This window comes from Eublepharis macularius, chromosome 6 (assembly GCF_028583425.1).
Source record: "Eublepharis macularius isolate TG4126 chromosome 6, MPM_Emac_v1.0, whole genome shotgun sequence".
Lineage (NCBI taxonomy): Eukaryota > Metazoa > Chordata > Lepidosauria > Squamata > Eublepharidae > Eublepharis > Eublepharis macularius.
In genome coordinates, this window is record NC_072795.1 from 105,632,711 (window position 1) to 105,658,562 (window position 25,852).

A 25,852-nucleotide genomic window follows, 5' to 3' on the forward strand; every position below is an offset into this window, starting at 1 on the left:
TCACTAACATGTCTCAAGATCCAGTGCAAGACAGGCTGTGGCAGAATAAATTAGTATAATGTATGACAGGTAGAGAAGAACCATAGCATTCTATATAGGACATGTAGTGGTTCTTGGTGTGAGAAGAGCAAGAGTCCAGTAGCACCTATAAGACTGACAAAATTTGTGGTAGGGTATGAGCTTTTGTGACCGCTCACTTCTTCAGACTGATCGGAAGAAGTGAGCTGTGACTCATGAAAGCTTATACCCTACCACAAATGTTGTTAGTCTGTTGTTCTTTTTTACTGCTACAGACAGACTAACATGGCTACCCATCTTGTTCTATCATCTCGGTGTGAGAAGAGTGATGTTGTCAGAGAAGACTAACCACTTTGTAAGCTAATACTGTAGGAAGTTGAAGCAAAGGTTATTACCTTGGCAGATATTAAGCATGTACAGACAATTTCTTTTAGAAAGCACTCAAGTCAAAAAACTACAAAAAAGGATGACACTTGTATATTAGGTTTCAGAAGTTTAATAATTTCTTAGGTCATTTGATCACCATTTGATTTACAAAACAGCTTTACTTGATATGATTTTTTTAATTCATGATTTGCAGTTCAAGAGAGGCCAGCTTATACTGTGTTTTCAAAACAAAAAGTTCCTGTAAATAAAACTACATCTACAGTTTCACAGTGCTGGAATTCTATACAAAGACTGTATTAAAACTACACACACATACAAAAAAAATAAGTGCTTATATGCGCACATTTTTTTTAATACTGTTTCTGTGTCTTCTGCACCTGCTGTTTATAAATAGCTGGGAGGTAAGGGAGAGCAGATAGTTATTTAACCAATAAAAATTAAGCAACAGTATTCATCCTAGGCGATGGTAATAATTTCTCTCAGTATTAGATGTGCGAACATGGTAATTCTGGGGAGTCCTGACAAGCGTACCAACAACAAACCAATATAAGATCAGAGCTAATTTTCTATCAGACCTGTAAGGCATCTATCTCTATGAGGTGAGGAGTTCATGTGAGGATTTCTCCATGCCCTTGCAAAAACTCCCCTCCTCAAATTCTGACTGTAGGGAAAGGCTATAGAAGAATGAGATAGGGTGCATGCTTTACATACAGACCCTCCCAGGCTCAGGCTCTGACATCTCCAGGTTAAAAAGCTGTTCTCAGACTGCAGGTCTGGGAAAATTCCCTGCCTGAGAGAAAAAAAAAAACCGACAGCCAATGAGAATCAAAGGGACCAAGAGCCTGATAAGTTCACATTGCAAGAGCAAGTAGAGCTAAAACATCGGTAATGCTGTTTACACTCCTGAGTACAACGGGGGTTTAAACAATTTTCTCTGTCTTGGGCAAATATACAGGCATGTAATGGACAAACAGGGACCAGAGGGGAAATAGAGTAAAATTCAGTGTGATCTGTTGAATAAAGAGTTTAAAACAAGCTTATAAAGAATGCACTTAGTTAAATAGTAGGCAGCACTAGGGACTGTATGAGTCAGCTTCTACACGCCTGCTTGCTTTAGGAATGAGTACCCAGAGGCAAATCTTTTCACTGGGCCAGTACAATACCCACTGATTTTAGTATACCAGCATATATTTATGTGTTCTGCATGATATGATATATCATTGGATCCTATTAACTAGGGGCTGGAACTGAGGTTGGGGTCTTGATATTTCTTTGCAGATGGCCAATTGCCAGATTATTCCATGTGTTTATGGGCTTCCATGTTTTATGCACCTTGCTTTCTAATTCACGCCACTGAGGGCATGTGTGTAGAAGTGGTCCATATAGAGGCCTAACTGAGCACAAGAGATGCAGCACCTCAGGCCATTGTAGGCGACGGGCACTGAGAATTCATGTTCCTTAACTAAAAACAGGATACGGGAGAACAACAGTGGCCTCTCATTCCCTGGTGCTTTGCTTGTGAGTATTCTCATATGCACTATATGTGCGTGGGTGGGGGCAGAGTTCTGTTATGCCCCATGGGGATCCTTCTGTAATCTGGATCGAGCTCTGTGTGTGTACATGCGATTACAGAGGAGTAAGTTCAAAAGGTTTCTTGACTTCCTACTGGGATGAAATTCAAATAGAGAATCAGATGAGCCAATGAATATTGCTTGAGAAAGTAGTCTGCTGTTGCACAATTCTCTAGCACAATTCATAAAACTCAAGACATTTTCTTTACTTTGGACGAGTGGTCATTCTTAAAAGGTTACATGTTATGGGGAGCAGAGTGATCCTCCACTCCACTGTGGTGACACTTAGGATTGTGTTCCCGTGTTGTCAGTGGCTTTTCTTTAAACATGTTACATTATTTTAAAAAGGTGTTATATTACAGCCTTTACCAACTGGTCAACAGAATTAATTTTATGGCCTCCATTGGCTATCTGGTAACCATTTTGTGGACCTTTGCTAAAATTCAATTGATCGTGATACCTTTTATTTAACAGTTAATATAAAAAGACACCATTGATTATTCCAGTGTCTGATACCTTTGGAATGGGATTACAAGATGAAATTCTCTGGAACTAGCTGGAAACAGACACTGTTCATACCATGTACATTTCTGCAATGCTAGGGGAAAGGTGGTAGGTTTCAACTCAACCAATAAGACCATTCAGTATCGAGAACAGAATGTGATGGTAGCTAAGAACATGGTGCATCTTCAGTTAACAACATGCTAAATCTGTGGCTGTAAAACAACATAAAGAATTTTTTGGGCTATAATTGGAAAATTTCATTACAGAATTCCTAAGGATCCTCTCCCCACAAACTCTTATTTCTATTCTCTTAATGATTAAAGCAACATTGTGCATTTATAGCGTGACATCTTTCAAGAATGTGCTTTGGGTAAAAACAAGGAAGAAAGATATGCTCACCTTTGAGTCATTCTCATATTACACATATCTAATGGAAGCAGATGTGTGAGCTACTCTTGCATCCAGTATAGCTGCTACTTGACAGTATCAAGCCAGACTTGCTCTTTGCGCTCATCAAACTTCTTCTGGTTCTCCTACAGATGTGTTGCAAAGGACTTTTCCTTTTGTCCCCTTTGAAGCCCATTTGTATGTCATCCAATTTAAATTATTTGTGATGATTTGATCCATTTTTTTAGTTTGGAAAGCACCACATAAATTAGAAGCATAAGGCATCATATGAGTTAGTTTGTAACCACAACAAAAAAAAGGGGGCCCCAATGTTTTGTCTGTAAGGTGATACTGGATTCCTGTTTTGTTTTTGATGAAGTGTACAATGTAGTCTCAGTACTATTTTCATTTGTTTTACAAACGTGATTTTAAAAATACATGCAGTTAAAAAATTACTTGTAATGATGGTGTAAGGTTTCAGGCCGGTGACTCATTGAACATAGTGAGTCTAACTTCTGAGTAAAAATGCTTAGGACCAAGCAGCATGTTCAAATTGTATGTTTGGAATTAACAGTTTCAAAATAATTATTCTGCTGCTGAAAAAGCATTAGATCAGCTAAATACTCTGAATAAGAATGTGGTGGGGTCCTCCTGACTGATTTGACCTTAAAACACTATACTCATCTTTTCAGTTCATCCCATTATCACAAAACAGAAGCTAGCTCTTCTGAAAGGGCTGCTTTTCGCCATGCCTCTTTTACTGCACAAAGGCCACAATTCAAAATGATGACTGCACATACTGGGAGCATCATGGGTAGTAGATCCAGAGGAGTTAGCTGTGTTAGTCTGTAGTAGCAAAATAGTAAAGAGTCCAGTAGCATCTTTAAGACTAACCAACTATATTGTAGCATAAGCTTTCGAGAACCACAGTTCTCTTGCATTTGACGAAGAGAACTGTGATTCTCGAAAACTTATGCTACAATAAAGTTGGTTAGTCTTAAAAGGTGCTATTGGATTCTTTACTATCATGGGTAGTACTCAGTCTTGTTGGTGGCCTCCTGGTACACATGGTTTTAACCATTGAAAAGGGTTTATACCTATAAGAATTCATAACTATATAAAATGCACAACAAATAGGAAATCAATGAATGTAAATAACTACACAAGCCCCAAAGTCTAGACACTCTTAAAAATACTCTTGGAAATTCTCCATCAAGGATTATTATCTGTAAACACAAACCCCACACAGTGTGTTTGAGAAACTTTCTTTTTCATCTTGGTTACGGTTATTTCTTTTTCAGTATAAAAATGACTTAAAGCCATTTCAAAAAACTTATCAGTGTTTTCCGTTATTTATGATGACTAAACTGCTAATCTAACAGCAAAGAATTATCCTGACATCAATAAATCTGCTCAATCATTAATTCAAAATCGCCATGTCCAACTAATCATTAGCTTGAAGCAGCTCCTATCCCCTGCCACAACTGAACTCAAGGCAATAAGTTGCTTTAAATAAAGCAAGTTGATTTTTAAAAAGCTCCATAAGCATCACTACGTGTAGCTACTGCAAATGCTGGGTATGCTTCGTAGGCTGCATAGGTGGCCAGATCTTGCCCCAGAGTCACCGCTTGCTTGAGCTGAGTGGCTGCCACAGTGGCAGCTGCATTCGCAATGGTGTATCCTGCAGGGAAAGACAAAAATAAAGTGTCTTCTATTGTTAGCAGAAGAGAAGGACAATGCTTTTTTTGAGTGTGTCGTAGAACTCTGTCTTGTGATTTTTGTCATACGTGTTTAAAATAACATACATGAACACACGTAGAGATGTTTTACATTGAATCCGACCAGGGCTCATTTTGAGGAGGAACGTGCAGGAACGCAGTTCCAGTAGTTCTCCCAAAAGGTCACATGTCAGGTGGCCCCGCCCACCAGATTTTTGGCTATTTTGGGCCCGTTTCGGCTTGGATTGGGGCAGAAACGGCCCAATTTGGGCCCAAAATGGCCAGGATCAGGCCCAAAACAGCCAGGATTGGTCCCAAAATGGCCAGGATCGGGCCTCTGATGGGTGGAGGATCTCCCGTTCAGCAGCGGCCCAATCCTGACCATTTTGGGCCCCTTTCGGCCATTTTCAGCCCCTTTTTGCCATTCTGGGCCCAATTTCGGCCCTGAATGGCCAGGATTGGGTCCAAAACAGCCAGGATAGGTGATGTTAGGGGGTGGGGCGTATGCAAATAAGTTATGCTAATGACACACTTCTTGTGGTGGCAAGGGGCATGACATATGCAAATAAGTTGTGCTAATGAGTTATGCTAATGAGTTCCTGCAGCTCCTTTTCTACGAAATGACCCCTGAATCTGACCATCGGTCATTCAAGGTAAGCATTGTCTACTCAGACTGGCAACAGCTCTCCAGGGTCACAGGCGGAGGACTTTCACATCATCCTCTGCCTGGTCCTTTTAACGGGAGATTCCAGGGCTGGTACCTGAGACATTCTGCATCCAAAGCGGAGGCTCTCTCTCTGAGCCACAGCCCCTCCCCTAAACTAATTAATAAAAGTTAAAATACAAACCAGCAGATAGTGATTATAACCTATAAGGAGAGGGAGGGATACTAATAATGACTGACCATCCTATTATAGTCCTATAATATTGTTCAGGGCTGTGGTTCAGGGGTAGAGCATTATTTTTGCATGCAGAAATTCCCATATTCAATCCCCGGGGAGTTTAAATAAGAAGGTCAGGTTCTAGGTGATGTGATTGTGAAAGACCTTTGACCAAGAGCTTGGAGAGCCACTGCCAGTCAGAGCAGGCAGTACTGACCATGATAGATCATGAGTCTGATTCATATTAGCCAACTTCACGTGGAGAAAAGAATAACAGAAGTGTGCAGATGGACAAGGAATGCAACGTTTGGCCATCTTCTATGGAGGTCTGATTAAAAAAGACATTGCACACTTCTCCCGTGTGTGGTGGTGAGTGAAAGGTAAGGTCTGACCATGAATGTTTTCCTAGGATGGTACTTTAGAATACTGTCATGCAACTATAATTACAGGATCATCTGATATATTGACTTTTTCTAGGGTAGGGTAGGTAGATATAGGCATAAACAAAGATCTTTTTGTGAAGAGGAAATGGATTAGGATGGGTGCAGATTTGCCCTTTATGTAGGTCAAATTGATGGGCATTTCCTACTGTGGAACTCTCACTCTAGAATTCCTTGCCACCTTCCTCTGTATCTTTTTATTTATGAAGCTTTCTTTCCAGTCACAGATCATTTTAATGGTTTCTGATAAATATTGCTTTTGCTGACATTTACTGCTGCTGTGTTTCTTACAGATAACATGTATTTAACTTATTATTTCCTAGTTTAAAACCAGCCTTTCTTTAACAAGTTTTCTATACACATTTTGTGTTAGAAAAGTGGCAAATAAATGTAAGAGGACAAGAGTGAAACATGAGATTGTTCCTTAACTGATGGATAAGAAAAGATCTCTCCTTTATGTGCCCTTGCCTTAAACGGTTCTTGTCAATTTAGCAAATGTCTAGGAGTTTTGGTTTGTCAGCAAATATTTATTAGACCATAAGATGATCAGCACACTTCCTCCCACTCATATTCTAAAAAAACCCATCTGTATTAGATTGATGTGTATTGCTAACATTAAAGGACAACCTGTTACGGAACTACTGGCACCTGGATTGGTCTCAACATGTACTTCTCAGCTTCCCTAGTCAGAAGTAATGGTGGGTAAAGGAAAGTGAGAGGTCACTGTAATTAAGTCGTAAATGGCCATGCCTTCAATAAAACATTAGCATGTCTTACACAGTGCGGAAGCTTGAACAAGCCTAGACTATTGATTTTCTCTGCATGGCAGTTAGCTGGATGGATTTTAAATTTTTAAAAAACCCTGATGTTCCTGACTAGCTCCATATTAATGAATGGTACCAATTGGTGTATAGTTCCAGTAATGCAAGAAGTCGGTATCCCATCATAAAGGATATGTAGTTACAGTGGAGGCAGTTTTATTTGTACTACCTATAATATAATATAATATAATATAATATAATATAATATAATATAATATAATATAATATAATATAATATAATATAATATAATATAATATAATATAATATAATATAATAAACTGGATGAATGTCTTGGTCCCATATGTCCTCTCCTTTTCCTAACTGTGTTTCCTATACATTATGATGTGATTAAGAATTCTGTCATAAACAATTTGTTGATTATTTGCTTGGTGAAAATTAAATGTCAAGGTACTTATAGGATTTATCTCCTACTGATGTTGCCTTTCCATGAAATCAGTCAGGGTCAGATGATGTCTGATGCAGGCAGATCCATCAAAGGATATCCCCAATACTCTTTGATGGAAATAACTCCCCACAGACCCAATTTAGTCTGGGTCCACAATATGGTGGTGGTGGTGGGGATCCTACAGGTATGGATTCACTGCTGAACCTGATCCCTTTGAGTTGCTAAATGCCCTGGAAGACCCCTTTTTGCCTGCCTTTTTTGAGATTAGGGTCCTTAGTGGTCCTTAGTACCCAAGCCTGTGTCTGCCTCTTACTTCTGATTAGGGAAGCAATTAATCTTATGACAATACACAGGCTGATTCCGCACAGGTTGGATAATGCACTTTCAATGCACTTTATCAATCGTTTGAGGTGGATTTTTTGTTCCGCACACAAAAAAATCAGTTCCAAATGATCTATAAAGAGGATTGGAAGTGTATTATCCAACGTGTGTGGAATCAGCCACTGGCACAAAAGAAGGATCACATGATGAATCAGTGTGGGGAAAGCATCTTCATTTGAACAGCTTCTCATTTGGAGCTAAATCCATTAAACTGTGGTTTTATGCAATTACTAAACTGGCTGCATGTGTGAACTGGGCAGCTCCTCAAGCTGCAGGGGGAAGGAGGTACCGAGCAAACCAACAAGTCATAAGAGAGTCTAATACAGGGCAACACCCAAGTGTGAGTGAATGTAGCCCAGGACTATCTTTTCAGTCATTCAGCTTTTGGCTTCTCTTGTTTCATACCAGAAAATCCAGTTACAAATTATTGTTACAGTACGAAGACAGTGCAGTATCCAACAATGTAGGTGTGTAGCCTGGATTTAATTGGAGCATTGTTTTAACCTGGTATCTGGTTCACTGTGCCAAATATGTGATTTCAAACATAGGCAGTTAAAGTGACCTCTCTCCCCCATTTTAAAACTGAGGTTCAACATTTGAATGTTTTCCCTGCTGTTAGTTTGCCTGGGGTTTAACCAAAGTTGCCAATCTAAACATCTATATGGGGAATCCAGCCAATTCACATGTCCAACATTAGGCACATCGTAAACACTTGTCTGAATAAATACACCCCCCATCCATCTCACTTGAGCTTGCAGTGATGCCTCTGTAGTCCAGCTAAACTGTGAAACAGTTACCAAAACAGACTAGGGCATGTTAAGTAAAACGGCAAAGAGAGGGAAGTGAAATTCCACCTCTGAGATGTGGTCCAAACATCCTTTCAGTGCTCATAACATGCAATTAAGGAGAGTCTGGAAAAGAATCTGTCATAATTCACACACCTGGAAAAGGAGCTGTAGGAGTTGGTGTCTCTGCCCCCTCTGTGGGGATGCCCAAGGTCTGAAGGGTGTATTCTGCTGCATACGTTTTCGCTTCATCTATGTATGCACTTAGCTTGGGTGGTGTGAAGGGATGCCTACAAATCAGTGACAAACATTTTTTTCTCTATCATTTTGATACTAGCATCTTGGCAAACAATTCCTCACTGTCTCTGATGTAAACTCCCTCGCAACCCCAAGTATGATGGTGTCACTAATATTGCTTAAAGGGATACCTATAAGATAGCTGGGGCAGCTCATGCTCTAGGTGTCCCTAGGAGATTGCCTTGGGTGCCCATGGTGGAGGGACCCCAGCTAGCTGGCCACCACCCATGAGGGTGGCCAGGGCTTTGCCCTTCCGCAAGGTGCAGGCAGATAGGAACATCTTGCCTCCCCACGGGCAGCAAGGAGCGAGGAAGGTGACTGCCACTGCACCCTGCCTATTTGCCAGGGCATGAGGAAGATGGCCGTGGGCTTCGTACCTTCCAGAGACCCAGGGGGTGAAAGGCAGGAGCAATCTTCCCATCTCCTGCCAGGCCAGCAGAGGGGAGGGGGTGAGGAGGATGGGCAGCCCTGAATATAGCCCTCATGGAATTATTGTGACACATGCACAGAAATTAGCAGATTGTGGATTTTGGGCTTGCACACTGATCAGTGAAATTGGATGTAATCTCAAAGCTGCCTATGAGATTTTTCTGCTTCACAGACACTTATTGATCCTGCATTGAACATTTCCTTCCACATAGAAGACTGTGGGAGATTCTAGTACCTGTGATCCTCAGGTGGAATGCAAGGATCTATAACACATATAGAGCTATTTTAAGTAATGATCCATGATCAAAGCTCAATAACTTATGGTTGCCTTTTAATTTCCTAAAATTTCCACTGAAAGTTTAAAAAGCATCACAATATTTTTATCTCTGTCCATTTTCATAATAAAATTAATAGGTGATTCGCAAGTCACCTGATAAGCATAATTTCTATTTATATATAATACGTTTATCCATATTAGTAACACCATAGTTCCTTTGTTCTCAAGCTCAGAAGGATAGAGATACTGCATTGTTTGATCACAATGAGTAATTAGACTAAAGCTCCAATCCCACCCACCTGTATCTGGGAGTAAGCCTAATTGAACTCAGCAGGACTTGTTTCCAAGTAAACATGCATAGGATCAATGAGGCTGCAAATATATTGCATAAAGTTTTCCACCTTCAAACACCACAAAGAAATCCCATCCTCATGATTAAGTCCAGCAAAAAGAATAGTGACATACATAGTAGGGTTTTGACTGGCCAGGGCAGGAATAGTGATCTTATATAAGAACAGCTGTCTTTGGTCTTGGCCAATGGCAGAATGAAGTTGGTAGACAGGCTGTCCCCAGTTATTCTTCTGGCAGATTTCTTCTAATATCTAGAATGAAAAATATATTCCCTGCTGTTAGAATGCTGTGCTTATAAATATGACTGCGACCTTCAGTCTTGAAGGATTTTTCTTTGTATAGATTGCATTGCTGGTTCTTTTTTTGTTGTTGCTTGCCATCTCCAGCCCCATTGGAAGACCGCAATCAGAGAGGACTAAAGTGGTTTTACAATTACCCTGTCCTCTTACAGCTCTAGTCTACAGGCCTTTGGTTTCTGCTTCTCAGCTGGCCAGTGCTAAAAACAGCATGTATGTGTACTACTATAGACCAGTCCCCCCTATCAAGATGTCAGGAGGTCATGCAGCTAGCACCACTTAGCTTTTAGCAGGCAAACTTTGGCTTCCAGCTAGGCAGTTAAATTGTCCACAAATTCTTGAAGATTTGGAGTTGGAGCCTAGGGAGTGTGGGATTTTGAGGAGGGACCTGTGTGTGTGCACATGCTGTCAAGTCACAATTGACTTATAGTAACCCCAGCAAGGGGCTTTCAAGGAAGTGAGAAGCAGAGGTGGTTTGCCAGTACTGTCCTCTGCAGTCTTCCTTGGCAGTTGCCTATCTAAGTACTGACCCTGCTTAGCTTCTGAGATCTGACGAGATTGGGCTATATTATGCTACCTTCTCTCCTGGGGAGGGATCTAAGCAGGGTATAATATCAAAGCAGCCATTTTGTCCAGGGGAACTGATCTTTGTTGTCAGGAGATTAATTGTAATTCTGGAAGATCTCCAGGCCCCACCTGAAGGTTGGCAACCTATTGGTGTATCACCATGAGTGCAAACCTTGAGAGTAGAGATGAGCTTGGACTGGGAAAAAGCCACAGACCATCGGTCCATGGTCTGTCATGTTTCATGGACCCACCCTGGTTCATGGACTGGTTCATCGGGCCATGGTCCGTCACTTCCGGGGCCCCTAGCACCGTCCCCTTCACACTCAGAAATGTCAAACTTGCACCATGTCTTCAGCAGGCTCTCCTCCAGCCACCCTCCAAGTTTGGCCAAGATTGCATTTTGGACGTCTGAGTTACAGACCCCCAAAGTGGCTGCCAGGAAACTTCCAGTACATAGAACAGTACTTCCAGTACAAACAGGAAACTTCCAGTACATAGAATAGGAGATGCAAATGCCAATTGACTTGCATTGGCTTGCAGCAATTGGCAGAGCCCCGGGATAGCCCAACACCCCATAATCAAATAAGAATTGAAAGGGGGGGAAATGAGACAGAAGAGTGAGCCCTCAAGGAGACCAATAAGCTTGCACCCTGAGCCTGACTGCAGCTTTGAGACTGGGTTGGCCACAGCCCTAGGCTATCCCACTACCCCACAAGCAAATAAGAATGGAAAGGAAACAAAGGAGAAACAAGAGTGAGCCCTCAGCTGAGGAAACCCAATAAACTTGCATCCAGAGCCTGACTGGAGCTCTGAAACTGGGTTGTGGCACAGCCCTAGTCTAACCTACTGCCCCACAAGCAAATAAGAATTGAAAGGGAAAAAAGGACAAACAAGAATGAACCCTCAGCCGAGGAAATCCAATAAGCTTGCTCCCACCCAGACACAAGCCCCAAGCCTCCCTCTGGTGCAATCCAAAAAAACATCCTGCAACAAGCAGTTCCTCCAAGCTGGTAACCAGCTGGAAAGTGAAACTGTGGCTCCGCATTGTGTCTTATATACTAAACGCTCACATAAAGAATAATGGGAGCTCTCTGGTTGGCAGCCAGAGCTGCCTATCAAGGTTTTCAGGGTAAGATTGGTATGTTTCAAGGGCAGCAGAAGGTCTGCATGCGGCTCCTACATTGCCTAGGGAATTGATTGCTCAGTGCCAGGATGTCTGGTTTCACAGAGCAACGGAGTGATGGACCGGCCAAAGTTTGTTGCGTTCGTGAAAAAAGGTGCATCCCACGACTTGCCAGCTCGCAAATGCCAAACCAGCCCAGTCCGTGTAAAATTTTGGTCTGTTTTTCAGTCCGTGCTCACTTCTATTTGAGAGTACTCTTTCAGGTCAAAATATGGTTCAGATGGGAATAAGGGAGGAAAAAAACTAATACACACAATGTTTTTAAAAAAGCTCTTTGGGGAAAGGCAAAAATGGGCATCAGGAATTACTTCTCTTTATATCCTCTTTATTTTTATTTATTTATTTATATTCAATTTATATTCTGCCCTCCCCACATCAGCAGGCTTATAAGAGCTAACAAAAATACAGGCAGTGGTTAAGTATTGGAACATTTCTTCTAAATTTGTTTTACCCACCTGTGGAGCAAGCTTAATTCCTTGTGGTTTTAAACTGACATGATTCATTGGTGTAAGCTCCATTCCAGGCAAAATATCATAGAGTTTGTCCTCCCCCCTCTTTTCTCCTTTGAGCTGGTATCCACGACCCAGGGCAGGGTTAGCCAAGTAGCCACGGCCTCCTAGTCCTCTAACTCCGGCAGCCCCTACAGGTACATTCATGTAAATTTCTAGGAATGTAAGAAGGCATTACACTGAAATCAAATCACCGGAAAATCTCCCTGATTCTTATTGTAATGGAAGGCTTGGCCCCAAACACTGATACTGGATAAGAAGATTGGAGAAGGGAATTCTGGGTAGATAAAATGTTACAAGTGATGGCCAACTTTGTCATTAGGCTGGGTAATAGGACCTGCCTCTAGTAATAGATTTTGGTGTACCATTGAAGGCATCAAATTAATGAATATTTTTGTGTATATATGTATAGATCAGTGAGGGGCACTGTGTAGATTTTCTGCCTCAAGCATGGAAATGTCTTGGTATTTCTGTCTGTGTTACTTGTTTGTAGAAAGCAATTTACAGAGAAGAAGCAATGTTGAAGGCACACAATTCCTTTATTGCCTTTGAAGTAGATATGGATATGCACAAGTGCCTACAGGTCTGTATCATTCTAACTTTTATTGTACCTTGTGGCCTTTTCTGTTTTTTTACTATTTGCAATTTTAGCTTGCAAGCTTCAGGCTACCCAGGTTCTTTTACAAAGAGAACCAAAAATTTGCCTCCTTCTAGAAATATGATGAACCTGGGAATTGCAGTCCACTTCAATGTACAACTGTCTCATTATCCTTCCTGGAGTATCGGGTTTGTATTGAATTCAAGGCAGACCCTTATTATTAAAAGTCCAGGTCTTCATTTTGTGAAGGGCCTGGAGATACAGTGGTTGCAGAGCACAAATGAATTCTATATTACTTTCCCCATCTCCTCTCTTCTGTTCAGTTTAATATGAGGCTCACCTTTCCATTGAATTTATGTACAGATTACTTGGTGGGGGGGATTGTTTCCAACTTGGTTAAAGGTATAAGCATATCAGACTGATTAACATTTGTATTTCAGCTTCTAAACCAATTATGTTTAATTTGGTTTTTGCCGCCCTCCCCAAATCTGTCACCTTTATTTATCCACCCATACCTGCCATAACTGGTTCAGTTTAGTAAGATGGTTCACACATGCATGTAAATCACTTGATTTTTTCCCCAACATTGAATTAGTCAAGCACTTGAAGACATGGAAATGAATGTATGAACTGATGTTGAAAAGTACCAAGTTTGCTTTGACATGCAGTTCTGCCCGTGGAGCTTAATTTGGAGACAGTGCATCATGAACATCAGCAATGCATGTTGCAGTCGTAGACCTGAGCGGTGTGTGTGTGTTTTAAGTTGTTCATACCCACAAAAGCTATTCCAGAAATTGCTCATCAACGAAACTTTAGCTTTGATCATGGCTTGGGAACCAGCAGGAGATAGAGTCATGGGGTGGGGGGGGGGCACCACTGGCGATGTTACCACATCATTTCCAGAGAAAACTTGGAAGAGATGTCAGACCTCTCTGGGAATTGCTGGACACTCTATGGCAGAAGGAAATGGGAGCTGGGGGGTGGGTGGGGATGCCCTACCCCATATGGGGATCAGCACCCATATGCAGCAGTGAGTCTTGCTCCCTGATCTGGCCTCTACTCTTACCAAAATGCAGAAATCAAACCCACAATTTCACCAGCAATGGCCTCCATCAGCACGGCAGCTCATGAAGTCTGGCATGCATGCCTGACTGACACGTCACTTTGCAACTCCAGATTGTCATTCATATATTGCGCACTGAACTGTGGACATATGCTAGTGGATAAACGTGTATGGGAATTACATCGTAGTAATACCTCATATAGTTCCATCATGTGTCTACTTGTAAAGCTATCAAGAAAGTTTAGAAAACATTGCCTGTATAGATTGCTAATGTCCTACTATAGCCCTAAATACGCACTTCTAAATAGAGTTACCTCTAATTGATGGAGGCCTGATGATACCCCTGTTGCTCAGGTGTGCTTTGGCAGCTGGAAAATGGAGGTTGGGAATAGCAGCATAGGCTTGAGGTGCATAGAACACTGGGGCTCCCAGGTAGGCTGCAGCGGGATCATATACATGCCCAAATGTATAGGTGTATTCTGGCAAAACTGTCCCTCGTCCTCCTCCTGTGCCTCTGGTGTATCGGACGTAGCTGTCTTTGTCTACTGGCTTGGCTAATGTGACCTCAATGGGAGAGCCATCTACCACCTTTGAACAAAATTAATGGAAAGTGAAAACGAGAGAGGGAATGAGGTGTTTAAAAGCATCAAGAAACATTTCAGTTACTAACATTGAAAAGCAAACCCTGATTCAGGCTTTGGGGCACTTGAATGAATGGCTTGACTTCAATGGAAGATTTCCAAGAGGGAGGTGATTCCCACCAGTTATTTCTTCTTGCCACAGACCTCCGGCTCCCCCCACCCTTGTCCTGGAGGTCCCGTCTCCTTCAGAAGTAGGATTTGGGGGTATATTTGGGGCCACAGAAAGTCACATTCCAGGGCAGAAAACTCTGCCATCTGCAGAAATTTATGGTGGCTCCCAGTCAATGTCTCCTTCCATATGTGTGTTTGTGTAAAGTGCTGTCAATTCACAGCTGACTTATAGTGTCCCCTGCTGGGGTTTCTAAGGTACAAGATGCTCAGAAGTGGTTTGCCATTGCCTGTCTCCATAGTGACCCTGGACCAACCCTGCTTAGCTTCTAAGATCTGGCAAGATTGGGCTAGCCTGAGCCATCCAGGTCAAGGCCTCCTTCATTATACACCTCCGCATTCTCTGAGTTAACCCAGGGAAGCCTTGCTCTGGTTTTTCCTAACTGAAGATTGGAGGGCAGCCATGAATGGGTATTACTGGATTTTATGGCTTAACTTTTTTAAAATTAGGAATTTGGTTTTTTTTCTTTTTGTGGACCTTTACACTTTATTTTAATTCCAAAATATGTTTATTTTGATCTATTTATGGAAGCAATAGCCAGATAAAAGATTAAAAGACAAGTGTATCAATTTCAAGTGATAATGGTTTTAGCAAAAGATACCCTGGAAATAAATTACACATGGTCAAAATGGAATAGCTTAGGCTTGTACTTAGCGGTTTCCAAATGTATAGAAGAATAGCATGCAAATGGCTCATGATGATTCAAACTCTAAGCATGCATTGAAGATCACAGATTTCCATGAACAGAAAATCACAGCAAACGAAAGCTATTCGGGCCAAACCCCCATTGCTGGCACTACATTTTTTTTTTTACTAATTTATACATTGACCCGCTTTATGAAAGCTTATTAAGCCATATTCATATTACTTTGTACACACACAATCCACCAAATACTAAATAAATTCAGCATTACCTTCCCATTTAAGACTCTCATGGCTTCAACTGCATCTTCTCGGTTATTAAAGTGCACAAATGCGTAGTCTCTTATTTTCTTTACCCGTTCAACTGATCCTGTAAAAGAAAGTTGGAGATTAGGTCTGCAATGGACATTGCTAAAATGTACAGCATTGATCTTCTGCAATAATTCTATAGTCTTCAATTTGATCATTTTACAGTAAATATTAAACATTAGCCCTGCAAGCAGTGAGCTGCTTAGATAATCTATTTGTATTTATGTTAACTTAGTGATGTACTCTTTTGAGCTTTTTGGTGTGGGCTCTGCATATGTGTTACTATAACAAATTTGCTTATCTGTATGGTAAGGACTGCCATGCAAAGAAAAGGGATTCTATGCAGCATGTCTGCTGATGGAAGGATTTCCATCTGCAGAGTGAGACTATCTTGCCTCCCCTTTCCGTTGTAGCCTGAAATGTCCCACCCAAACGCTGCTCCTGGGAGACAGAAAGGGGGCAACCAGAACAGCACTCAAGGAGGCATTTGGGGCTGCAGTGTATATGCGGGGGAGGTGACAAGTCTCAGTCTACGGACATAAATCCTTTAGTCCACAGAAACTCTTCATGGGTTCAGCCCCATGCGTGATTGAATTATTTGTGATAGATGAAACTATTTATTTATTCATTTACTATATTTCTAGACAGCTGTTTTTCATTGTGTGATTAATTATAAACTAGGCCAAGTGTGATAGAATGGGCTTTTAAATCAAAGGTTTACTCAGTGTAGCACCCAGAGAGTGGAAATGGAAAGGTTAAAAAAACTGCCTGAAAGGAGACCGATTGACAGGATGCTCCCCCTTCTCTGTGATTGAACAGCGAGAGGGTAACAAATTGATGTTGACAGAATTGTGGAAGGAGTTGTGAAGTCTAACAAGGATGTTCAAACTTGTAACCCTCTGTGTGAGGAAAAAGGAAAAGTTTGCCCTAACTAGGACAGCCAGGGCCGGATCTAGCGCTCCCGGCGCCCGGGGCAACGCTTGCCGGCCCTCGCGCGCGTGCACAGTGCGCGCACGCTCCTGACGCAGCGTGATGACGTCATTTTGATGACATCATCACGCTATGCGCCGAAGGCAGTGTGGGGGGCTGAGAAACTGCCCGCGCCATTCGCTTCAGAAACGAATGGCGCGGTCGACTTTGCAGCCCCCCACACTGTCTTTCGCCTGCCCCGTGGGACAGGGGGCGACCGGCTTGCCACGTGCCCTCTGTCCTGCGGAGCAAGCAAAAGGCAGTGCGGCAGGCTGCGAGGCTGCCCGCGCCATGCGCCTGCCCCACGGGACAGGGGTGGCTGGCTGCCCCCTCTCCTGCAGGGCAAGCGAGTGATGTGGGCGGCCACACTGCCCTTTGCCTGCCCTGCAGGACAGGGGGTGCGCTGCAAGCCAGCCGCCCCCTGTCCTGCAGGGCAAGCAAAAGGCAGCGCGGGAGCCTGTGAGGCTGCCCGCGCCATGCACCTGCCCCGCGGGACAGGGGGTGGCCGGCTGCCCCCTCTCCTGCAGGGCAAATGAATGGCGTGGGCGGCCGCGCTGCCCTTTTCCTGCCCTGCAGGACAGGGGGTGCACGGCAAGCCAGCCGCCCCCTGTCCCGCAGGGCAAGCAAAAGGCAGCACGGCTGCCCATGCTGCTGCCTGCACGCTCTGGGAGCTGCTTCCGGCGCCCCCTCCCTGGCGGTGCCGGGGGCAGACTACCCCCCTGCCCCCCCTCTAGATCCGGCCCTGAGGACAGCTTTAGGTTTAAAGAAGACTTAAGTTGGCTCTGAGGAGGATCCTGGATCTGAGTGAAGTCAGAACACCTAAGCTGTAAGAAATCTATGAAGAAACCTTGTTAAGGTAACCTACGTCTGAAATTACCAACCTCTCACTTTTAGTATCTGTAACTACTGAAACTAAGCTTTAAGAAGATTATTTTGCCTACTGCTTGTGAAGTATTCTGTTCTGCAATTAAAATTTACCTCAGCTTTACTTTCCTTGCCTACCTATCTGTCAACCCTGCCTGTTTAATAAACCTGCTCTTTTCTTTTGAACTTAACTCACCCCCTAGTGCCATTTCATTTAAAGATGTGGGCTCTTGCTTCTCCCCTAGCAATATTTAGGCTGGAGTATAAGCCAAAAATATATGTCTTAAAGTGTGGGACAAAAAGACCTTTAAATTATACCAGAGACATGCTACCAGGGGCTTCCCAACCACAGCAAGCAATCTTGGCTGCATTGGAGGGAAAATCTGCCTCCCAGTGGGGGTACGTTGTACCAAGATTTGACTTAAAAGAAAAATATATCCACATACATCACATGATTCAGTATATTTAGAATGATCCAAGTCTGGAACTACAGGAAAATGACAAGTGTGTGTGTGTATTGAGGGCCAAGCTAGACGTGCAGGTTTTTTCTGCAGACATACAGCAGTTAAAAAGTAAATGGCAGTTAAAAAACAATAGACAGCCCAAATGGCCTCAAAATTTCTTCATGGGGGAAGGAGGGGCTCCTCTTTCCCCCCTCAAGCCATTTCCCTGCATCACACAATAGCATGGAAGGAGTCCCCCCCCCATTTTTACTGCTCCACGTGCACAGAATACTCCATGTGGAGCAAAAAAATCAAGGGAAAAAACCTTGCTATTTTGATAGGCGGAAACAGCTTGAGGGAAGACCCCCTTCCTCCCCCTGTGGAGGCATTCTGAGGTGATTTAGAGTCCTCTTTTATTTTTAACAACTACTCCCGAAAGCTGCTGTGTAGCTTCAGGGAACTTGAGTTGGGTCTGGGTTTGGGTTAAGAACCTGTATGTCTAGCTTGGCCAGGTTGATCCAGCAGCACAGTACCTGCTCAGGGGAGAGAAGTGCTTCTTAAATACAGCTTTGTGCTCCATTCTTTCTTGAGGTGGGCAGACAGGCAGGAGAAAGGAAAATGCTCCCCATGCCAGCACCAGGCAGGAACTGAGCTTTCCAAGCTAACACTTCTCTACCAGTTGCTTAAAACATAATTTTGTTTTAAGGAACCAGTAGCAGCCACCAACAAATTGAGTTGATTCATTCTGTGTTCCAGGTAAGGTTGCCAGGTGTGGTCTGGCAACCAGCGGGAGATTAGGGGGAGGCATAGGGGGTAGTTGTCAGTGATGTCACTTCCAGAAAGACCCGGAAGTGACATCATGACCCTCTAGGAATCACCACCTTTCCCCTGGAGGTGACTTCATGCTTCTCTGGGAGTTGCCAGAGGCATCTGGTAATGCATAGAGAGGGAAAAACTGGAAGTGGTGTCTTGCCACTGCTGATGGCTTTTTTAAAAAATAAACATTTTCCCTGCTAGCCATTAGAGTGCTGGCAGTCAAGCCTGCTGGAAGTAGATCATCTCCCTCCCCCAGCAGGCAGAGGACAAACTTAGAGTGGAACTACAAATGACAAAAGGCACAGGTTGGACACTTGTCAGCTTCCCTCAAGTTTTGATGGGAAATGTAGGCAGCTTGGCGGAATGTTGGACAAGTGACAGTTGCAAAGTCCACTGCACAGCAGTCAGAGAGCCAAGCTGCAAGACTAGGATGCCTACATTTCCCATCAAAACTTGAGGGAAGCTGACAAGTGTCCAGTCTGTGCCTTTTGTCACTTGTAGTTCCGCTCTTAGTTTCAGGTCCACTACCAGTAGACTGGAGCATGGGGAGTCTAGGAATGTCAAAGAACTGGACATTTTGTCATGTATTCTGCTCTTTAACAAGGATGTAATTTTGCTTAGGTTTGCACTATTAAATGTCCTGAACATTTATATATTTTACTTGCGTTCTAACTTGTAGCTGGCTGCTGAGCCCTAAGGGAAAGGTAGAGTAGAAATCCAAAAGCACAGAGCTGTGACAGTGAATAATCATACACACAGAAATAAAGCTTTTTAAAAACGCCCTGTTTCAGAAGCTATACATTTAGCTAAGTGTAGAGACTTTTGAAGCTGTATGTAATTGCTTTCCTTACCATTCAGTTTCTGCATTTTTGCTTTGGGCATGTAATGAGCCACTGGAGAATTTGTGCTTTCAGTTCTTTACAATGGAATTGAGGTTTTATGCCTGTTAATCTAAGTTTTGATGGCTTGGTATAACTGTTTGCTATGTAACATTTTATTAAACAATTGCGGAGAAGTCTGTTAAAACATCAGTTGAGGTACTGATGTTTGAGAAAAATATATTTGATTTCTTCCAGGCGTGACCAATTAGACTAATTTAAATTTGGGTGGGAGGGAGGTTGCTTATATGTCCTAATTTTTTAAATGTCTGTGCTAAATCAGAGCAGCAGCAGCCAATACCCAGCACTAAGCACTTACCTTCCAAGGCACCCTTTGGTACCTTGAAGCTTTCGGCAAGTCTCCTGCTATTACATACATTTGAGAGCCCACCCAGTGGTCTGCTGTCGTTAAGAATCCCCTGAAAGGAGTGGCTGCTACCTTAAAATTTCCGAACAGCCCACATTTCTGAAATGTTTAAGTTTTCTTTGAATACATGGTGTGATTGGTGGGCTACCTTTACACACAAACAAACAAGTGAGAGGAGAGGAAGTTCAAGAAGGGTGTGAAGCTCCCAGAACAGAAACTTTCCCCACGTAGACAAGATAATGCTTAAATAAAAGCAACCTGATCAACTTCAAGGCATTTCACGTGGATCAATAGTAACTCGTAAATAGATTCTGACTGTGGCCCACATGATTCTATTATGCCAGCCGGGGACAAACTAGCAGGGAAGAGGGGGGACGCTGCAGCAAGGAGAGGGAAGTTACAGTTGCCTCTGCTCTTTGTTTCTTCCCTGAAAAATGCCCTCCCAATAGCAGTGATGCAGTGGCTAAGGTTTTGAGTTGACTGTTTACTGATTTGGTTAATTTTATTTAGCACTTCTTTCAAGGAGCTTGGGGTGGCATATATGGATCCCTCTTTTTCAGGGTTGGATGGGCCATTAAGGCCACTGGGGGGATGATGGTGCAGGGACCACCACCCACCAGAGCTACCCTAGTCCTAAGTGGTTGGTGAGCCTCTCTCCATGCAAGGTTAGTGGGAGCTACTGCAAACCAGTAATCCTCACCCTGTGCGGGGCAGGGAAGGAGGTGCCTGGCCCTGCTAAGACCTGGAGGATCTTTGTTCCTTTTTTGTGGGGGGAGGGGGACTCTTTTTCTTGACTGTTTTTTCTTCCCAGTCCCCCCTGCCCCTCCTCCATTTTATCCTCGTAACAATCCTGTGGTCGGTTAGGTTGAAAGAGTGTTTATTATCTTTGTAGATGCTGTATCTGTTATTGATAAACTCTGAAAAAGCTGCCAATGTTCCTTTCTTTTACCTGGTTTAACATTGTTGAATTCTTTTTCAATGGTCTCTTCAGTGGTTGATAACATTAAGTTTCGCACATAGAGGATTTTTACCGATGACATAGTGTCTTCATCAACCTCGACCTCTGGCTCCGCCCAGTCTACAGCAATAGGGTGGCCCCATAATTGTATCCTTCCTGTGAAGCAGTCGGAATTCCATAATTATATGGATCTTAATTCAAATTAGATATAACACCTAAGTGATTTGTGAGAGGGGAGTCTCTCTCTGCAAAGATCTTATTACTAAAATGAATTGACTTTATTACGGAAACTGCTATTCACTACAGCAAGGCAGGAGCAAGAATGCAGAGACTCTCCTTCCCAAACTTTGTACATCAGATGGGCTGATTTGGATTCATTATTTTTTCACTGGCATTATGTATATATGTATTTAGTGGAGACATATGAACTCTACCAATTTAAACCAATCTGAAGAATTTCCAAAATTATTATAGCTGTCCTGAAAAAAATCCTGGGAATTAATGAAATTTACAGAGATCCCAACCCTGAATTTCCTATACCACAAGTAGTTGCCTTTCCCCTACTTTGATAGATGCAGCTACTAACCGGGAAAGGGGAAGATATGGCTGGAATTCTCCTTTGTGATCAGATCATCAGCAGCAAAGCAGTTATCTTACACATTCATCCCACATATGCTCTTGATTAAGATTTGCTGGCTACACAAAGAGCTGCTACCATGCTGCCAAGTTATTGCTACACTAAACAGCCCTGGATTCTCATATGTTTGTGTGCAACAGTGCAAAAGGTCTCTCATGTGGTGTGGAGCTTTGTACATGCACAAGAATCCTTGCATGGTAGCAACAGAGAGCAATGGTCCCTCAATTCTCCTTCCCTTTCTAGTTGCAATTAACTGTTCCTATCTATACCTAGAAATATTGCAGTATTCTCATGCATATTACCTGGTAGCAATTTTCTTCTTGCCATAGCTGCTGCCCGATGACTGCCATATTCCACAAAAGCAAAGCCACGGTTTTTTGTTTTATCAGCTGCACTAGGGTATACAATCACTTCAATCACACCATCTGTAACTTTCTTCATTTCTGCTAATATTTCTTCCCTCTTCTTGGTTTTAGGGATTCCTCCTACAAATAAACGGCAGTTGTCTACACTGGCACAAACCCCTAGGAGCCGTCCATTCCTGCATATAAACAACAGTTCCATTTTTGTGGTGAAACTTACTCTTTTGAGAAATATTGATCAAGGTTATGCTTCAGAACCATGAGAGTCATGTTAACGTATCTGAACAGAGTTGATAGCCAAAGCATAAACTAATAAACAATGCTTTCAATCAGCTTTAGAGTTTGCCAGTAACATTCTGGTTTTTTTTTTTGAGAAATAAATTAGGAATAGATTAAAATTTTGTTCATGAAAGTAATTCCCTTCTTTTAATGAGAAAAGAAGTCATATATAAAATCTAATGCAAGAAGGATTTGTTTATGCCTAAAATCCATACATTTTATTCCTCACAACAACCCTATATGTTAGGCTTAGACTGGGTGGTGATTTTTATAGCTGCTCAGGCACCTGTGCTTAGATTCCCAGTCACAGCTTGATACTGTAACCTTTTAGCAAGTCCTGTTGCCCTAAACACCACTCCATTCACATACATCTCTTACCTCTTGAGTTGGTCACTAAGGGACTCTGGTGGTTACATTTGGCCCAAAGTATTTCAGTTGCTGATACCCAGTAGAAACCCTTGCTATACCGTGTGTGGTTTGGAGGTAGGACCTAGAGTGGTTTGCAAGGACCAATTTTCTTAAACATGCTCTTGGGTAATCAAGTTATACAAAAATATTGCCAAGATAATTTGTTGACTTGATTTCACTCTTAGCTATACAACACCAACCCACTTTACCTAATTTCATAATTGTTCAGTTGTCTGATCGCATTCTTGGCCTCCTGTTTGCTGGAAAAAGTCACAAAAGCATATCCTCTGTTGTTTCCATTGAAGTCCATCATCATTCGCATTTCATAGATCTTCCCAATCTGTAAGAGCAAAGAACAATAGTCTATAACCCCATTTTCTTATAACACTTTTAAAAAAACAAAAACAAAATACCAGGTTAAAAGCTGCCAGAACAAAGTTAGGATATTCTTGCAATTCTATTTGTGTATCAGTTCCTCTTCCGAGTAGCTTGACCATTGCCCGTGATCACAAAGTAAAGCATGTTTGACTCAAGATGTGCTTTCTGACCCATGTTCAAAGTCAAAATAAACAAAGGAGGCATATGTCGAAGTTAACAATCCATGCTGTGCTAGCACTGTTGATCTAGTTAGCAAGGTAAATGGCATACACTGATAACACGCTGCCTGTGCTTCTGTGCACACCTGAGGAATTGTAGAGCGTGCTCATCCAAATATAAGTAATGATTTCTTGTGTTGACATGTTCTTTGTATTTTTTTTTTTTAAAAGCCTGTTTCTGGTGGTGTTGAGAACTTTAGAGGTTTTAAGCCAACTGAAGTTTGTGGGCTTAGAATGGTGTAACCCTGCTTAGAATAGTGCTGTTCAGTGTTCATCACAGAAAGAGCCTGTGCACAAGCGGCAGAAAAATACCTACCAACTCAATGTGTATTTGAATGAATTTTATTCTATGACACTTTTGGTCCCCAGTGAGCATTAGGAAGATGGCTGAACGGAATGGTTGGCTGCTTCTTTTGGAAGTTATTTCATATCCCTCTTAGGCTGTGTGGAGATATAAGGAAAAGGTACAATGGGATACGAGGAGTCAGCAGGAATGGATAGAGAAATGTGGATGGGTTGTACTTTTTGTCTCTGTATTCTGGTCCTGTCTGAAGGTGTGTAAGATGCAGGAGTGGGGGAATGCACATAGTCCCCACATGACATATTGGCGTACTCAAGACTTCTGCAAAAATGTAAATTGTTTGCCCTTTTATTGTCCCACATATATTTAAAAAAAACCATTAATGTAATTTTCAGCACACAATTCTTGAAATCACCAGAAAGACTTAGAGGATCATTCATATAAGTGAAATGCACAATACTTGGAAGTAGCCCTGAGATGAGAATTGACAGTATGTGTTTTATTGACCTAACTGAAGGTTACAACAGTAGAGTGATTTTTTTATTTTTTAGAGTCGGACTTGGATCCTATCTACAACTTCCATGGATGGAAAAATTTCTCTCTGGGGAGATAGGACTTGGTCAGCAACATTCCCTCCCACTGCAGCCCAAAATGCCTCCCATACATAACTCTTGTGGGATAGGGGTTCCCCTGGAATAGCCTGGAGGGAGTTGGAGGCCTGCTTCAAGTATGTGCTGAAGGGAGCTGTGACTCTCAAAAGGTCATACTTTGGAAATCTAGTTGGTCTTTAAGGTGCTTTTGGACCCGGATCTTGCTTCAGGAGGAGCAATCAGTGAAAATTGCCCCCTCTTGCATGTGTGGAAATTTTAGGGGAGATCCAGTCCTCTAATTTGATTTTGTTGGGCATTTATGTTTTGAAGGCCTGTCTGAACAAGGACTGGGCCACACAGAATGATTTCCATGAACATGGATTTGTGCCGCCTGTTAGAAACACAAGCCCTGCACCGGAATTCAAATGGCACGTTTGTATGCACATAGGTTTCATTTGCGTAATCTTTCTATTGCAGAATCCAGGGGTACCTATTAAGTGCATTGGCCTCTCTATACACGTGCACCCCCTTAGGCAACTGTGAACTTCGACATGTACACAGGAGATGGGAATGGGGCAGCTACTCTGAGGAGGGGAGGAAGTCAACGAGGCAGCTTTTCTGTGTACTATTTTCTTTGTATTTCAGGGAGAAGTTTAATAAACCTGGGAAAGGGCAATTAGAGGGTAGTATGATTATATTTTGTTAAATTTATTTTATTCAAAACATTTCTATGCTGCCTTTTCACCCAAATAGGGTCTCCAAGGCAGCAAACATCAGAACACTAAACCATTAAAACAACATTTTCAAAACAGTATATATAAAATGCTTAAACAATTCCATAATACACAGGTACAGTTGTACAGGTACATCTTAAAAACTACAAACTATGATCACAAACCCTATCCTACAGTTACCAAGTTAATCTGTTAGAAACGTAATATTTGGCAGGTCTTATTTTAGCCCCCAAACTGGCTCTAATTGGATTCTATCCAGCCTTCAGACATGGCCTGTTAATATTGTATGCATATTTTGTTACTACTACATTGGAAGCGGCATGTATCCTAGCTTAGGCTAAAAAGGCTTTCTCCAACTTTACTGACTTTTCTTTTAGCACTGGGGGCCTGGGGGGAAGTCATCGTAGCCTGGAGCATGTCTTCAGAGTGTGCTCGTTGTAGGATACATGCCGCTGAGTATTGGCTGTAGCAGGTGAGGAGAGGATCTCTGCACACACTATCAATCACTACTAGGAAGTAGATAAGGAGGGTTTCATACATGCCTGTGTCTATGAGGATGCTTCTTGCAGCCTGCATAGGAATTGCAACTCCTAGCTATACCTTTCACTGTTTTTATTAGAGAATCCATCTCCAAACATGGCCCAAACTCTGCTTTATCAAAACCTCTGATAACAGCAGACAGCTGTATCGACTCTACAGCAATGCTGAGCTAGATATGAATGTAATGTGTACTAGTTACCTCGCCTTCTTATTTCACAAACTCAAGACACCACCAGCAGTTCTACTTTTTTGTTGTTTGTGCAGGAAGTTTGCTGCAGTTGAGGACTTCTCATAGGGACTCTATAACAGGAACCTAAAGCAGGTCTACTTGGACATAAGTCCCATTTTATTCACCCTGGAAAGTGTTCTTAGGATAGAGGCATAAGTATCCCTTATCAGTTTGCCTTTTCTATACTTTGGCTCTTTACAAAGAGTCATGGATCCCCGACACCAAGCTGTGCTCTTCTGCTTGTCACAGT

At 42.4% G+C, this 25,852-nt stretch overlaps 1 protein-coding gene across 3 annotated transcripts in view; it reads right to left on the reverse strand.

Moving 5' to 3' along the window:
* Window positions 1-491: 491 nt before the first annotated feature.
* The window catches only part of A1CF (APOBEC1 complementation factor), a 35,895-nt gene continuing 10,534 nt past the window's right edge, over window positions 492-25,852 (reverse strand). For 2 of the 3 annotated variants that reach the window (XM_054982398.1, XM_054982399.1), the window contains exons 4-12: window positions 22,822-22,952; window positions 21,866-22,104; window positions 20,918-21,082; window positions 15,595-15,692; window positions 14,185-14,458; window positions 12,156-12,364; window positions 9,769-9,905; window positions 8,457-8,590; window positions 492-4,548 (exon numbers count right to left, since the gene is read on the reverse strand). In XM_054982398.1, the coding sequence (XP_054838373.1) occupies window positions 4,397-4,548; window positions 8,457-8,590; window positions 9,769-9,905; window positions 12,156-12,364; window positions 14,185-14,458; window positions 15,595-15,692; window positions 20,918-21,082; window positions 21,866-22,104; window positions 22,822-22,952 (1,539 nt within the window). In that variant the 3' untranslated portion in view covers window positions 492-4,396. The remainder of the gene's footprint in view (window positions 4,549-8,456; window positions 8,591-9,768; window positions 9,906-12,155; window positions 12,365-14,184; window positions 14,459-15,594; window positions 15,693-20,917; window positions 21,083-21,865; window positions 22,105-22,821; window positions 22,953-25,852) is intronic. The other variant, XM_054982400.1, reaches the window with a different exon arrangement.